General features: G+C 39.6%; 1 protein-coding gene across 1 annotated transcript in view; it reads right to left on the reverse strand.

Annotated features, from left to right (window-relative positions):
- Positions 1 to 12,776, reverse strand: part of LOC105348121 (cyclic nucleotide-gated channel rod photoreceptor subunit alpha) — a 41,544-nt gene extending 28,768 nt beyond the window's left edge. Inside the window, exons 1-2 of the mRNA XM_034473509.2 lie at positions 11,675 to 12,776; positions 2,251 to 4,379 (exon numbers count right to left, since the gene is read on the reverse strand). Coding sequence (XP_034329400.2) covers positions 2,251 to 3,607 — 1,357 coding nt within the window. The 5' untranslated portion in view covers positions 3,608 to 4,379; positions 11,675 to 12,776. The remainder of the gene's footprint in view (positions 1 to 2,250; positions 4,380 to 11,674) is intronic.
- Between the last annotated feature and the right edge of the window lie 396 nt (positions 12,777 to 13,172).

A 13,172-nucleotide genomic window follows, 5' to 3' on the forward strand; every position in this document is an offset into this window, starting at 1 on the left:
AACCTGATGAATTTATGCCGAAATATTATTAGTTGTTACTCCATAAAACCTGTCTGTCGAAAACCTGAATAAAAACACATGCCATCCCCAACTAAGAGAGAATGCATGCTACATTACCAAATCTAAGGTCAATGTATTTAAAAAGACAATGATGACACTATTATAACAAAAATATTAAAAGAATATCTACTTTAGAATACCTACGACTAGAAAGGGAAGATTAATATATACTTTGGAAGACGAGTACAATTCTTTTTCATAAGTTCTTTTGATAAAAAATACTGGTAATTATTAAAATGTAATTTGTTATGTCTGGTAAGCCTGTGACAATAAATAAAATCTAACTAAAACTCAATATCAATATAATTTCTGTCTGCCCTCTCCAGCAGATTGGCTTGTTTTTTTCAGAACTCTATTTTATATCAAAACATTTTTTTTCATAATTAGATAAGGGTTGTTTACGAAACCTTCTTCGATTCGCGATCAGAAATACTGTAGCACTAATGCTGAAATGAAGTCGCTGAATGCGGATGTATTTTAAGTAGTGTATGGAGTAAACTGATCAATAAGTCAAACTCCGGCGTATATATGCACCAACATTACGTCAGATGTGTGGGAATCCTACCCTAGCGTCAAGTACAAGCGCTACATTTCAACAGACGATAAACACTTATACCGGACAACTTCACGTACTTTAACCAGACGATAGCATCACACCGCATCATTAAACCGTCCACCGCCATCTCAACCAACCAGAAATTATCTGCTAACATTTCAACAATCAACTACATTACAAATAGAAAATTATCCGGTTACATTTTAGCATAACAACAACATCATAACCAGAATGTTTCTGCTTACGTTTCAATAAAACAAATGCATAACAAACATGATTTATCTGCGAACATTTCAATAAATCAACTGCATAACAAATAGAAAATTATCCGGTTACATTTTAGCAGAACAACAACAATATAACAAGACATGAAATTTTCAACTCCATCTCAACCAACCAGAAATTATCTGCTAACATTTTAACAGAACACCAGCATAAAACCGTCAGAAAACAGTTCAACACCATTTTAACCAACCAGAAAACCAGCATAAAACCGCCTAAACCATTCACCGCCATCTCAACCAATCAGAAAACCAGCATAAAACCGTCTAAATCATTCACCGCCATCTTAAACAACCAGAAATTATATGCTAGCATTTCAACAAATAAACTGCATTACGAATAGAAAATTATTCAGTTACATTTCAAGATATCAAAACATTACAATCAGAAATTATCTACTACTATTTCAACAGAGCAATATTATTATGGTATTTCAAAGAGAGAATGTCTGCTAAAAATGTCATCAAAACCAAAGCAGTTACAGTGTATTACAAACACTCGTCTAACTCATTCCATGCAGAAATTCGTTTTTGATTAATTTAAATCTTTCATATTTAAGGTAATCTTTCAGACAATGGCATTTTTATATTGACAAATCTTGAGATTCAGTCTTAACGAGTCAGCACTGTCACAAACAGAACACATATTGAATCCTCAAACCTCTTCGAAACTCGCGCAAGATTTACCACAAACCAGAGTTCCCAGTTATAAAACTGTAAGGAATGAAAATATTATTTTTCTAGTCTTGTGCTGCAGATAAATAGTTTTAATGCAGTAGCTTTTGAGTGTCTAAACATTAAATTTTGATTTTAATTTTAAATTACCATGTATTTTTTTCAATGTCTTAAACGACCTGAAATAAAGTATATTGTTTTTATCTGTATAGGTACCCGGAATTTGGATAAATTGATAATATGGTGGTAAAATAATTTGTGTAAGAAGATATTTATGGTTGTATAGATATCATTGTTGAAGGATGCAAGATGTCGAGGATGTTAACGATGTCTGTAATATTGATAATGCTATTATGACGACGAGAACAGGGTGATGAATAATGTTTGATGATGATGATGATGATGATGATGATGATGATGATGATGACATTAATGATGATGTCATGACAATGGTAAGGGCTGTGGTTGATGATGTTAGTCGAACTTAGGCCCATTGTAATATCTCAGATTCTTCGGAGTTCTAGATAATAATCGTGATGGTAATAATGGTAATAATAATTGGAGTTGTGGCAATGATAGCTATATACATGTAGGTATGTTGGATAAAAAAGGTTGAAGTGGTGGTCATCTTTGTAACACAGGTACAGGAAAGGGGAATATGACTGAAGTCCCACTTACCTTGAAAGTCCTTCCTGGCTGCACTAATATTGGTAACGATATTGGCAATATGTCCCAAAACAGTGGCAAACAGCAGGAGACCAAACATCATTTCGAATATTATGAAAACGTATTGCTGATTGGTTGCTGGCGTTGGCAGGTTGCCAATCGTCGTGAGCGTTAGTGTACTCCAGTAGAGTCCATGCAGGTACGTCCGGAAGACGTCATCCGTGTCTTTGGGTATCTCCCACGTCCTGGAATCTCGGTCAAGTTTCGTTGCAACGATATAATACAGACACGCATTCCAATGAAATAAAGCCAACAAATAATGCATTAACGTCGCAGTCCTCATAAGGTTCGGATAATTAGTATGTCGTTCAGTTCGGTCTAGAAATGCCCAGAATCTATAAACTTTAACAAGTCGAAAACAACGCAAAATTGAGCAAAATCCAATGGAGAGATAAAGGAAATCCAGTGGCAACAGACACAAGCAGTCAATGTAAAAGATAGTGCTATTGGTATAATGTATACGGAGTTTAGTCGTGTCTGTTTGTAACACCCCGTCTTCAAGGTAACCCGTGCGGAAGTGGAAAGCCACGTCCAAAATGTACAGCAAATCAGCCGTATAGTCCAGAATAAACCAGAACGCCAAATTCTCACTACTTATTTCTCGGAATGCAAATCGGTAAATGATCACCCAAAAGTTGTACAGGAATGCAATACTGACGATGGAGGACCACCAGTAGGCGAGCCGCCCTGAGGGGTCAAACACAAAGGTCCAGTTACACCCATCCCGGTCCGTGGAGTTCGTGAGGGTCTCGAATTTGTCTGTTCGGTGACTCTTTTTGCCGAACTTCTCTTCGATATCCTTTTTTCGCTGTTTGCGCAGTTCCCTTGGCGTTATTATATCCCCTGAACGAACTTTTTTCAACAGTTGCAAATCTCCGCGTGCTGCGAAACTCTTTGAGCGCGCCTTTCTGTCTATGCGCGTACCGAACAGATCTAGGAGGCTATTTTTGGACGTAGACCGTGATTTTTGCTCAACTGTTTTGTTGGAGTATGCGGGGGAAGATAAACTGATTCTCCCTGTTAAACTGGAAGAACTCATTCGATCTCCCACAATCCTCCATCTAGAATGAGGATTGTTAAAAACCCCGGAGTTGGAAGGAAGATGGCGCGGTCCATTTGCTGTTTGGTTGGCCATCTTTTCGTTTTTGTAATCATCGTTCGGTAACGGTTTCTTTTCTTTATTTATGACGGCTATTTCCTCTTCCACATTGTCCTCGTCTGTATGCTCGTCTGTTTTTGCACAGGGTGTGTATTTCACGGTGACACCAGAATCACTAGCGCGCTTGCGTGCATTCAACGTAATAGACATCTGCAATTCGAGAAAAAAAATGTTCGTGTCTTCTCCTGATTATTTGTTTTGCATTCCGTCGCTATTTGCTTAGCATAGTTATCATATTTGATGCATCCAAAGCGTATTGAGTAATTTACTGATTAAAACAAGGACGACAATATTTTTATTTCTTCCCCCGAATGATAGTTGTAAAACAAAAACAACAATATATCAGCCCAGCTAAGCTGCAAGCTTTGTTTTCTGATGACTGTCAACTTGGATAAGGAAATAATAAGCGCCGCAGCACCGATGACAATTAAGTCAGCAGCCGATTTCCGAATCACAGGCCAGATTTTAGAGGAATTCCATGAGGAATTCACCAGTCTCAGCCTGGATTGGCATTTGAGGTAAAGGCGCTAAATTTTCCGGACGACTCTGTGCTTTGGAAGTATTTGAAACGCACACAATAGCCTGGAGACATATTCTTTTATCAGATCATGGTGAATAATCCCTGTAAAAGAGCTTGTTTGCACGCAATTCTGTCACACGCGCGAGTTTGTCGTTGAACTGAAGGGAGTCTTCGGTGGGAAGTTGCACACTTCGTGTAGTAACGTAAATTCAGTGTCCGCTTCCTCGGCAACATATGGTGTTTTCTGAACTAAGTCGGTCGCTCTTTTATCGACAAAACCTGCAAGTCTTACTGGAAAGGCTAAGTTCTCCATTCAAAACACCATCGCATATCGGCAGTGCGCCGGTCATTATTACTCGATAGTCCAATAAGTTCTGTAGCTGTGTTTGTATCTCTGTATCTCTGCATAAAAAAAGGTTAAAGGATTGAGAATTAATGGGAGGTTTGTGCATATACTTGAGGTAAAACGATCGGTGATTGTTGTACGAGCGGATTGAACACACCACGTCTATTAATTGTCAATATAACAGCGATGTCACACGCTTGTTTGCCGAGTTGAAGTATCGACAAAAATTTGATATACGATAAAAGCCGGCCCATTGATATATACCTATGCAGTTTTTTCCCCTCCGGATTAAAATTCACTATACGGTATGGGTTTTAACTTCTATAAAACGGTGGTTTGCTTATGTCCTATACTTGGAAAATTTTGCGGATTTATTACTTATTTATAGATTAGAGACACAATATTAGAGTGGCTTTTGTTCTTCAGCTATGCCGTCCACAACAATGAAATTATTACATCTTTTCAACCTACTCAAAATATTCACAATATGTACGAAATGACGCCCAACTTTGTAGATGAATAGGGAAGATATATATCTAATAGAAATCTACCCACATATGCAACACAGACTTTAACTAACTAACGCCCGTATATGTTTTATCGCTGGGAGCCATTTCTAATTATAATCGAAACTTTAATACAGACGATCAAATTTAATGATATATCGGGGTAACAGATGGTTCGCCATCACTCTGTTCTATATTGTGAGCTCAATCCCATTCTAGAACTTCCTTATTTACCTTAATATAAACAAAAAAACCAACAACAAAAAATATAAGAAGACCGCAAATTATTTTTCACATCCATACCCTACACCTGGTGTTCAGTAGGAAAATTCTGTGTTAAATTTGCTTAAATGTCGAGGTCATTTTTATAGGCTACATTATTAATCTCATTTAGAAAAATAGTTAGCTCTGTGATAAAGATAAAGAAAAATATAAAATTAAAAAGTTTTGCAATTTTCATTTACCTAATAAAAGTTTACGACCAAAATTATGATATACCCAGAGCTGTAAATCAATTCTGACGGTAAGTGTGTTAACCATCCACAGTCCTATAGACCGCTGTAGTACGTGTGATTTAGTGGACCCGAACTGCACATTGCTGTTTAGATAACTGCATGCTTTAAAATTCTTTTTTATTTATATGTTTGTGTTGGAATGTGGGAGATGTTTTAGATATACCGGTAGTCATTTTGACAGAAATGCGTACATGTAAGTTTGTTGAAGATCGACATAGATAGATGTTTTATTTCAAATCAATACAACACCTGTAAGAATTTTTAAAAATATATATATGGAAGACCCCCTCCGAAAAAAATAGAGAGATAGAGCATGCTTTTTTATCATCTCTCGCTAAGGACACTGTAGTTGCTTCTTCTAGATATATTTCTCGTACATAAGCCCTCAGGATAGTAGAGTTCTGCTCACACTATTTTTGGACCGCTCGCAGTATTACGGGACCGCTTGTACTATTACTGGACCGCTCACACTATAACTGGACCGCTCACACTATCACTGGACCGCTCACACTATAACTGGACCGCTCGTACTATCACTGGACCGTTCGGCCGCTCACACTATCACTGGACCGCTCGTACTATCACTGGATCGCTCGTACTATCACTGGACCGCTCACACTATCACTGGACCGTTCACACTATCACTGGACCGCTCACACTATAAGTGGACCGCTCACACTATCACTGGACCGCTCACACTATCACTGGACCGCTCACACTATAACTGGACCGCTCACACTATAAGTGGACCGCTCACACTATAACTGGACCGCTCACACTATCACTGGACCGCTCACACTATCACTGGACCGCTCACACTATAAGTGGACCGCTCACACTATAACTGGACCGCTCACACTATCACTGGACCGCTCACACTATCACTGGACCGCTCACACTATAAGTGGACCGCTCACACTATCACTGGACCGCTCACACTATCACTGCACCGCTCACACTATAACTGCACCGCTCACACTATAACTGGACCGCTCACACTATAACTGGACCGCTCACACTATCACTGGACCGCTCACACTATAACTGGACCGCTCACACTATCACTGGACCGCTCACACTATCACTGGACCGCTCACACTATAAGTGGACCGCTCACACTATAACTGGACCGCTCACACTATCACTGGACCGCTCACACTATAATTGGACCGCTCACACTATCACTGGACCGCTCACACTATAAGTGGACCGCTCACACTATAACTGGACCGCTCACACTATCACTGGACCGCTCACACTATCACTGGACCGCTCACACTATCACTGGACCGCTCACACTATAAGTGGACCGCTCACACTATCACTGGACCGCTCACACTATAAGTGGACCGCTCACACTATAACTGGACCGCTCACACTATAACTGGACCGCTCACACTATCACTGGACCGCTCACACTATAATTGGACCGCTCACACTATCACTGGACCGCTCATACTTTCATCACACTATCACTGGACCGTTCACACTATCACTGGACCGTTCACACTATCACTGGACCGCTCACACTATCACTGGACTGCTCACACTATCACTGGACCGCTCACACTATCACTGGACCGCTCACACTATAAGTGGACCGCTCACACTATAACTGGACCGCTCACACTATCACTGGACCGCTCACACTATCACTGGACCGCTCACACTATAAGTGGACCGCTCACACTATAACTGGACCGCTCACACTATCACTGGACCGCTCACACTATCACTGGACCGCTCACACTATAAGTGGACCGCTCACACTATCACTGGACCGCTCACACTATCACTGCACCGCTCACACTATAACTGCACCGCTCACACTATAACTGGACCGCTCACACTATAACTGGACCGCTCACACTATCACTGGACCGCTCACACTATAACTGGACCGCTCACACTATCACTGGACTGCTCACACTATCACTGGACCGCTCACACTATAAGTGGACCGCTCACACTATAACTGGACCGCTCACACTATCACTGGACCGCTCACACTATAATTGGACCGCTCACACTATCACTGGACCGCTCACACTATAAGTGGACCGCTCACACTATAACTGGACCGCTCACACTATCACTGGACCGCTCACACTATCACTGGACCGCTCACACTATCACTGGACCGCTCACACTATAAGTGGACCGCTCACACTATCACTGGACCGCTCACACTATAAGTGGACCGCTCACACTATAACTGGACCGCTCACACTATAACTGGACCGCTCACACTATCACTGGACCGCTCACACTATAATTGGACCGCTCACACTATCACTGGACCGCTCATACTTTCATCACACTATCACTGGACCGTTCACACTATCACTGGACCGTTCACACTATCACTGGACCGCTCACACTATCACTGGACTGCTCACACTATCACTGGACCGCTCACACTATAAGTGGACCGCTCACACTATCACTGGACCGCTCACACTATAAGTGGACCGCTCACACTATAACTGGACCGCTCACACTATAACTGGACCGCTCACACTATCACTGGACCGCTCACACTATAATTGGACCGCTCACACTATCACTGGACCGCTCATACTTTCATCACACTATCACTGGACCGTTCACACTATCACTGGACCGTTCACACTATCACTGGACCGCTCACACTATCACTGGACCGCTCACACTATCACTGGACCGCTCACACTATAAGTGGACCGCTCACACTATCACTGGACCGCTCACACTATAATTGGACCGCTCACACTATCACTGGACCGCTCACACTATTACTGGACCGTTCACACTATCACTGGACCGCTCACACTATCACTGGACCGCTCACACTATCACTGGACCGCTCACACTATAAGTGGACCGCTCACACTATAACTGGACCGCTCACACTATAACTGGACCGCTCACACTATCACTGGACCGCTCACACTATAATTGGACCGCTCACACTATCACTGGACCGCTCATACTTTCATCACACTATCACTGGACCGTTCACACTATCACTGGACCGCTCACACTATCACTGGACCGCTCACACTATCACTGGACCGCTCACACTATCACTGGACCGCTCACACTATCACTGGACCGCTCACACTATCGCTGGACCGCTCACACTATCACTGGACCACTCGCACTATCACTGGACCGCTCACACTGTTAAAGGACCGCTATGTTTTATTGATATTTTCCGCAGTTTCTGACTTCCCTTGATAAAACTGCGTCGGAGGTATGAGGATCGAGATAAAAGAAGATCTAAAATATGTAATGCACTTTGTATTGGAATATAATACTTTCATGGTAGTAAACCTAATAGGTAATTTGCTATTTGATAGCGACTATTTGTAGATGATAATTTATTAGAGGGGATTATGAGACTAAAAGTTCGTCATTGTTAATAAATTGATTTATCTCTCTCTCTCTCTCTCTCTCGCTCTCTCTCTCTCTCTCTCTCTCTCTCTCTCTCTCTCTCTCTCTGTGCAAAGCAATAACCTGCATCTAATACCCAGCTTAGTCCGCGTTTGAATTTTATGGAGGCATTAAACACAATTACTATCTTTATATTTGTACATTATTTTTTTCTCTGCCTATAACGAAAGTCCCAGGTGTATGTCATAAAAAAATTACCATGCCAATACGTTTAGTAAAACAAGACTATTATCTGGTGGTTACACGAAAGGAAAATGTCCCGGGGGAACCCCAACCCAAGTTTATAAATACTATGCCTTTGGATTATTGCCAGACTTTAATTTTTTAAGGGGTGGACTCACTCTCTCTCTCTCTCTCTCTTTCTCTCTCTCTCTCTTTCTCTCTCTCTCTGAGATACAGGGATCCCCGACTTTGTTTCGTCAAATGACAGTCAGAAACTAGAATAATGACGTTGCAAATCTGGAATTGCAACTGTCATCCGGCATTTTGAAACGGAAGCTGGCAAAATGCCAAAAAATTGGACTTGATCTTGATAATTGCATTTCTTGTCTTGTTTAATAAAAGGATCCCGAGATAACTAGAGGGCGTGTACATTGTTCAAGTAAATGGATTTCTAGGAGCCGTTCACACAAGACAGATTGTATATTAAACCAAATTCCCTCTCTTTAAACTGTCAATTGAGATCATGCTATAGTTATTGACCATAAAATCAATTTTACACTTTTGGAGGGAAAAAAATCCTTTCCTCGGGAGGGCTGGATAGTCAATGCGGTTTTTTTTTTATATATTAATCAATTATTTTTAAAACTTTCAGTTCATTTGTAAGGTAATATATAAACCATTCAGTATCCCTAAACATTTTTTTCCATTTCGATTATGATAACAATAATTGTTGATAATAATTATTAAATAAAGACGAAAAGTTGATTCATGAAATTTCCAATATCAGTGTACATATACGTGTAATGTATTTGACATTTCAATTGGCTTTAAAATAATAAATCTACCGGTGACCTCTATCTAGCATCTACCTTAAATATAGAAATAACATCAACTTTGAAAGTATAACTGAAGTAAATAAAACATAAAAGTCTTGGTTTGTACCAAAACTTCATGTTAAAGCAATATGAGCTGTATTTTTTAGAATTTTATTTTGCTGGAAAAACCTGCTAGTATGCTTAGTCTGCGTGTAACTTAACTTGTATAAAAAATACATGTATCAAGATTTTTTTAAAAAAATCTTTAATTTTTGTCAGAAGAAAGATTTTTCTTCTAAGGAATATTATATATAACAATTCAATTTTTGTACAGAACGACAAAAATTCAATTTTGCTTCAATTATGGTTTATTAACGGCTTTTCCAACAAAACTTAGGGCAACAGAGGTTCAAAAACCATGATATTTTTGTCATTGCATGTATAACATTTTCATAAAAAATTAAAGCTAATATTGCTTTAAAAAACAATTGCTCAATAATTCCATACACTCACTTGTAAACATACAATAAAACATTCATTTCCTCTGTAAATATGGAATAAGACCATTTTCTATCATATGTCATTTTAGTTTCACTGTGCGTACTTTCATTTATGCGTTGGTCTTTCCAATATATTGACGAATTCACTGCTGAAAATTTCCGCCGCTTAAATGAATTACTGTCAACGCTAACAAGAGCTTCCTCTAATATTATAATATGTAAAAGTTTCCATCGTGTTTTTTTTATAATGACCATTTCATGAAGCCTTCCCTGGTTCCAAAACTCGTGGCGAGATAAATAATTACATTCTCTCTCTCTCTCTCTCTCTCTCTCTCTCTCTCTCTCTCTCTCTCTCTCTCTCTCTCTCGTAAATTATATGTATGTTTATCTACTGTCAAAATTTCAACCACTTTTTATGCGGACATGTATTTCTTGACCTTTGATACTTTTGTGTTCACAAGTTAACATCACTACTTATGTACGAAAGCGTGTTCTAAGTTTTCAGAACTTGTGCCTACTCCTTTTGTTTTCACCATCAAATAATCAAGTACATGTATGATCATACCACCAAAACTCTCTCTCTCTCTCTCTCTCTCTCTCTCTCTCTCTCTCTCTGATTTAGACGCAATTCATTTTCTTGTTTGATTTTCAAATTAAAAGCGTAGAGCACCTGGTGTTTGATTCACTTCCGTTGTATTGATTGCTGGCTGAATTTATTCCTCTCTTTATAAATTCGTCGAGTTAATTAGACAAAATGAGCGAAATCCCATCAGACCAATTTAGTTCAATGGAATTTTATGTCAGTTTGGCTGAAACGCCCTTCAAATAACCTTTTTGCATAATGAAATATATTTGCGTTTTGTCCTTGTGTTTCTTTCTCTCCATTTAGTTCTTTCACTCTCAAGAACAATGGGAATAAAACTGTTATTTATTTTGTGTATATCTCCTCGTTAGTTTGACACTATATTAATTAATAATATTAATTGCTTTTTTTGTTTTTTTTTGTTTGAGATCATTCATCTCTTGTAAGTACCTCGATTTAAAAGCATCGATAGTTCTACAAATCAATATATAAAATTGATTACTATGAGGTCTCTATAAGAGAACGGCATTCGTCTTCATGCCTGACTTTTGACAGACGGGAATTCTAATAAGCAGAAAGCTTTAATTTCGTCACCGGAAAAATTGCCAGAAAAGGGCGTCGATGTAGTAAAATTCCGCTTAATTTTCACATTTATTTTTGCTTTTACGCTAAAATCGATTTTTGCTCGCCATCACATACACAGGCGGCAGTCTTAACAAAGTTAATAAAGCCCTTAACAAGCCAAATACGGCGTCTATCTCGTCTCAGTTTAATTAATATTTTAAGTACAATGAAACAACACTTCATTTAATTTAAACGCGTATTAACGACTTACTTGTTTAATCCTTGAACTATGTTGAAAACACTTTGTAGATGATTCTATCAACAGTGTTAGCGACAATTTCCTCCTCGTTATTACAACTTCCTTTTTAATCCATTGCAATTCCTCCCGAACCTACCACAGCATAAGGGACGTATGGAGATCTATGAATTCACAGAGCCATCTTGGTCAATACTTCCTATTTTGTCCGCGTCGACAATCACTCCAATAGGAAAGTAGAGAGAGATGGTTAGAGAGAAAAAGAGAAGAAAAAAATCAGTTCTCGTGACTCCGAAAATAAATCCAGCGTGATTAGACCCGGCGCACGCGGTCCAGAGAGTCCAGCACCCAACCCGCAGACGATCGACCAAGAATGGCGCCAAATATCGCCCGAGAATTGCGTCCCCCGCTCCGCTGTCGCCGGATTCTCTTGGTCCGATTTTTATTATTCACGGAGTCTGATTGGGACTTTCTGCATTCATCATACAAACCTACAAAGAATCTTGCCTGTGTGTAGAATCTGGGATAAGTTTGTTATTTTTGATATCGATTTTTGACGAGATCATTGGGGGGCCGACTCTCTTCCAGCTTCTATCGATTCCACGGGCCTTCTATCATCTTTGTTTAAGCCTTTTTTCTTCTTTTGGGAACATACTCTGGTCCGGTGTTGGGATATTTTGGTAGTTTACTCCTTTATATACACGCGTCCGAGTTCCGTGTGTCCGGCCGGCGGTTTTCCGTGGAATCTAGGCACACAGCTAGGACGCCAGGACTCGGGGTAAAACCGACCCTCCCCTGGGTATTTCGTGGTATCGGAAATCTAGTAATTACCGGTTTAATTATAGATGCGTACATTGGGAGACACGGTTGCCGTTAAACACTAATACATGGACCAGCGTAGTGAAACAGTGCATGGATTGTGTATGACCTTGGCTGATTGAGGCCCGGGCCGCTATGTGGTCGCATTGTCGCTCTCGATATCTTGATGCTTCCGATGAATATATCAGCAACTTAATCTCCATTGTTGATCAAAGAAATTGAATTCTAAACTACCCTCGGAATGATGGAAAAATCGTTAGTGCACCCGAAAATTTCCAATATGGAAGGTGTCATCTCATCTTTATGCCCGTCATTATTCCGATTTTTAACGGTATTCCAGATTGCCATCAACGATCGGGGGCATCTATTGTTGTTTGGCGTATATGTGAGAGATTTATGGGTATCAGTTTTTACAAATTTCTGATATAGATTGATGTAGTCTTGATTTATATTCAATAATAATCTGTATAATGATAGGCCAGTAATTTCGAATAAAATAGAATTTTATATTCCCTCTCGGCTGCATGGTTCCTCTTTTGAATTTGCAGATATTAAAACTTTCGTAGATTGAAATGAGAGAGAGAGAGAGAGAGAGAGAGAGAGAGAGAGAGAGAGAGAGAGAGAGATTGGCTTTTTATATCGTACACATTTATGTTACCAAGTTATATATTTTAATGCTTTAAAAAAATATTAT

This window comes from Magallana gigas, chromosome 8 (assembly GCF_963853765.1).
Source record: "Magallana gigas chromosome 8, xbMagGiga1.1, whole genome shotgun sequence".
Taxonomy (NCBI): Eukaryota; Metazoa; Mollusca; class Bivalvia; order Ostreida; family Ostreidae; genus Magallana; species Magallana gigas.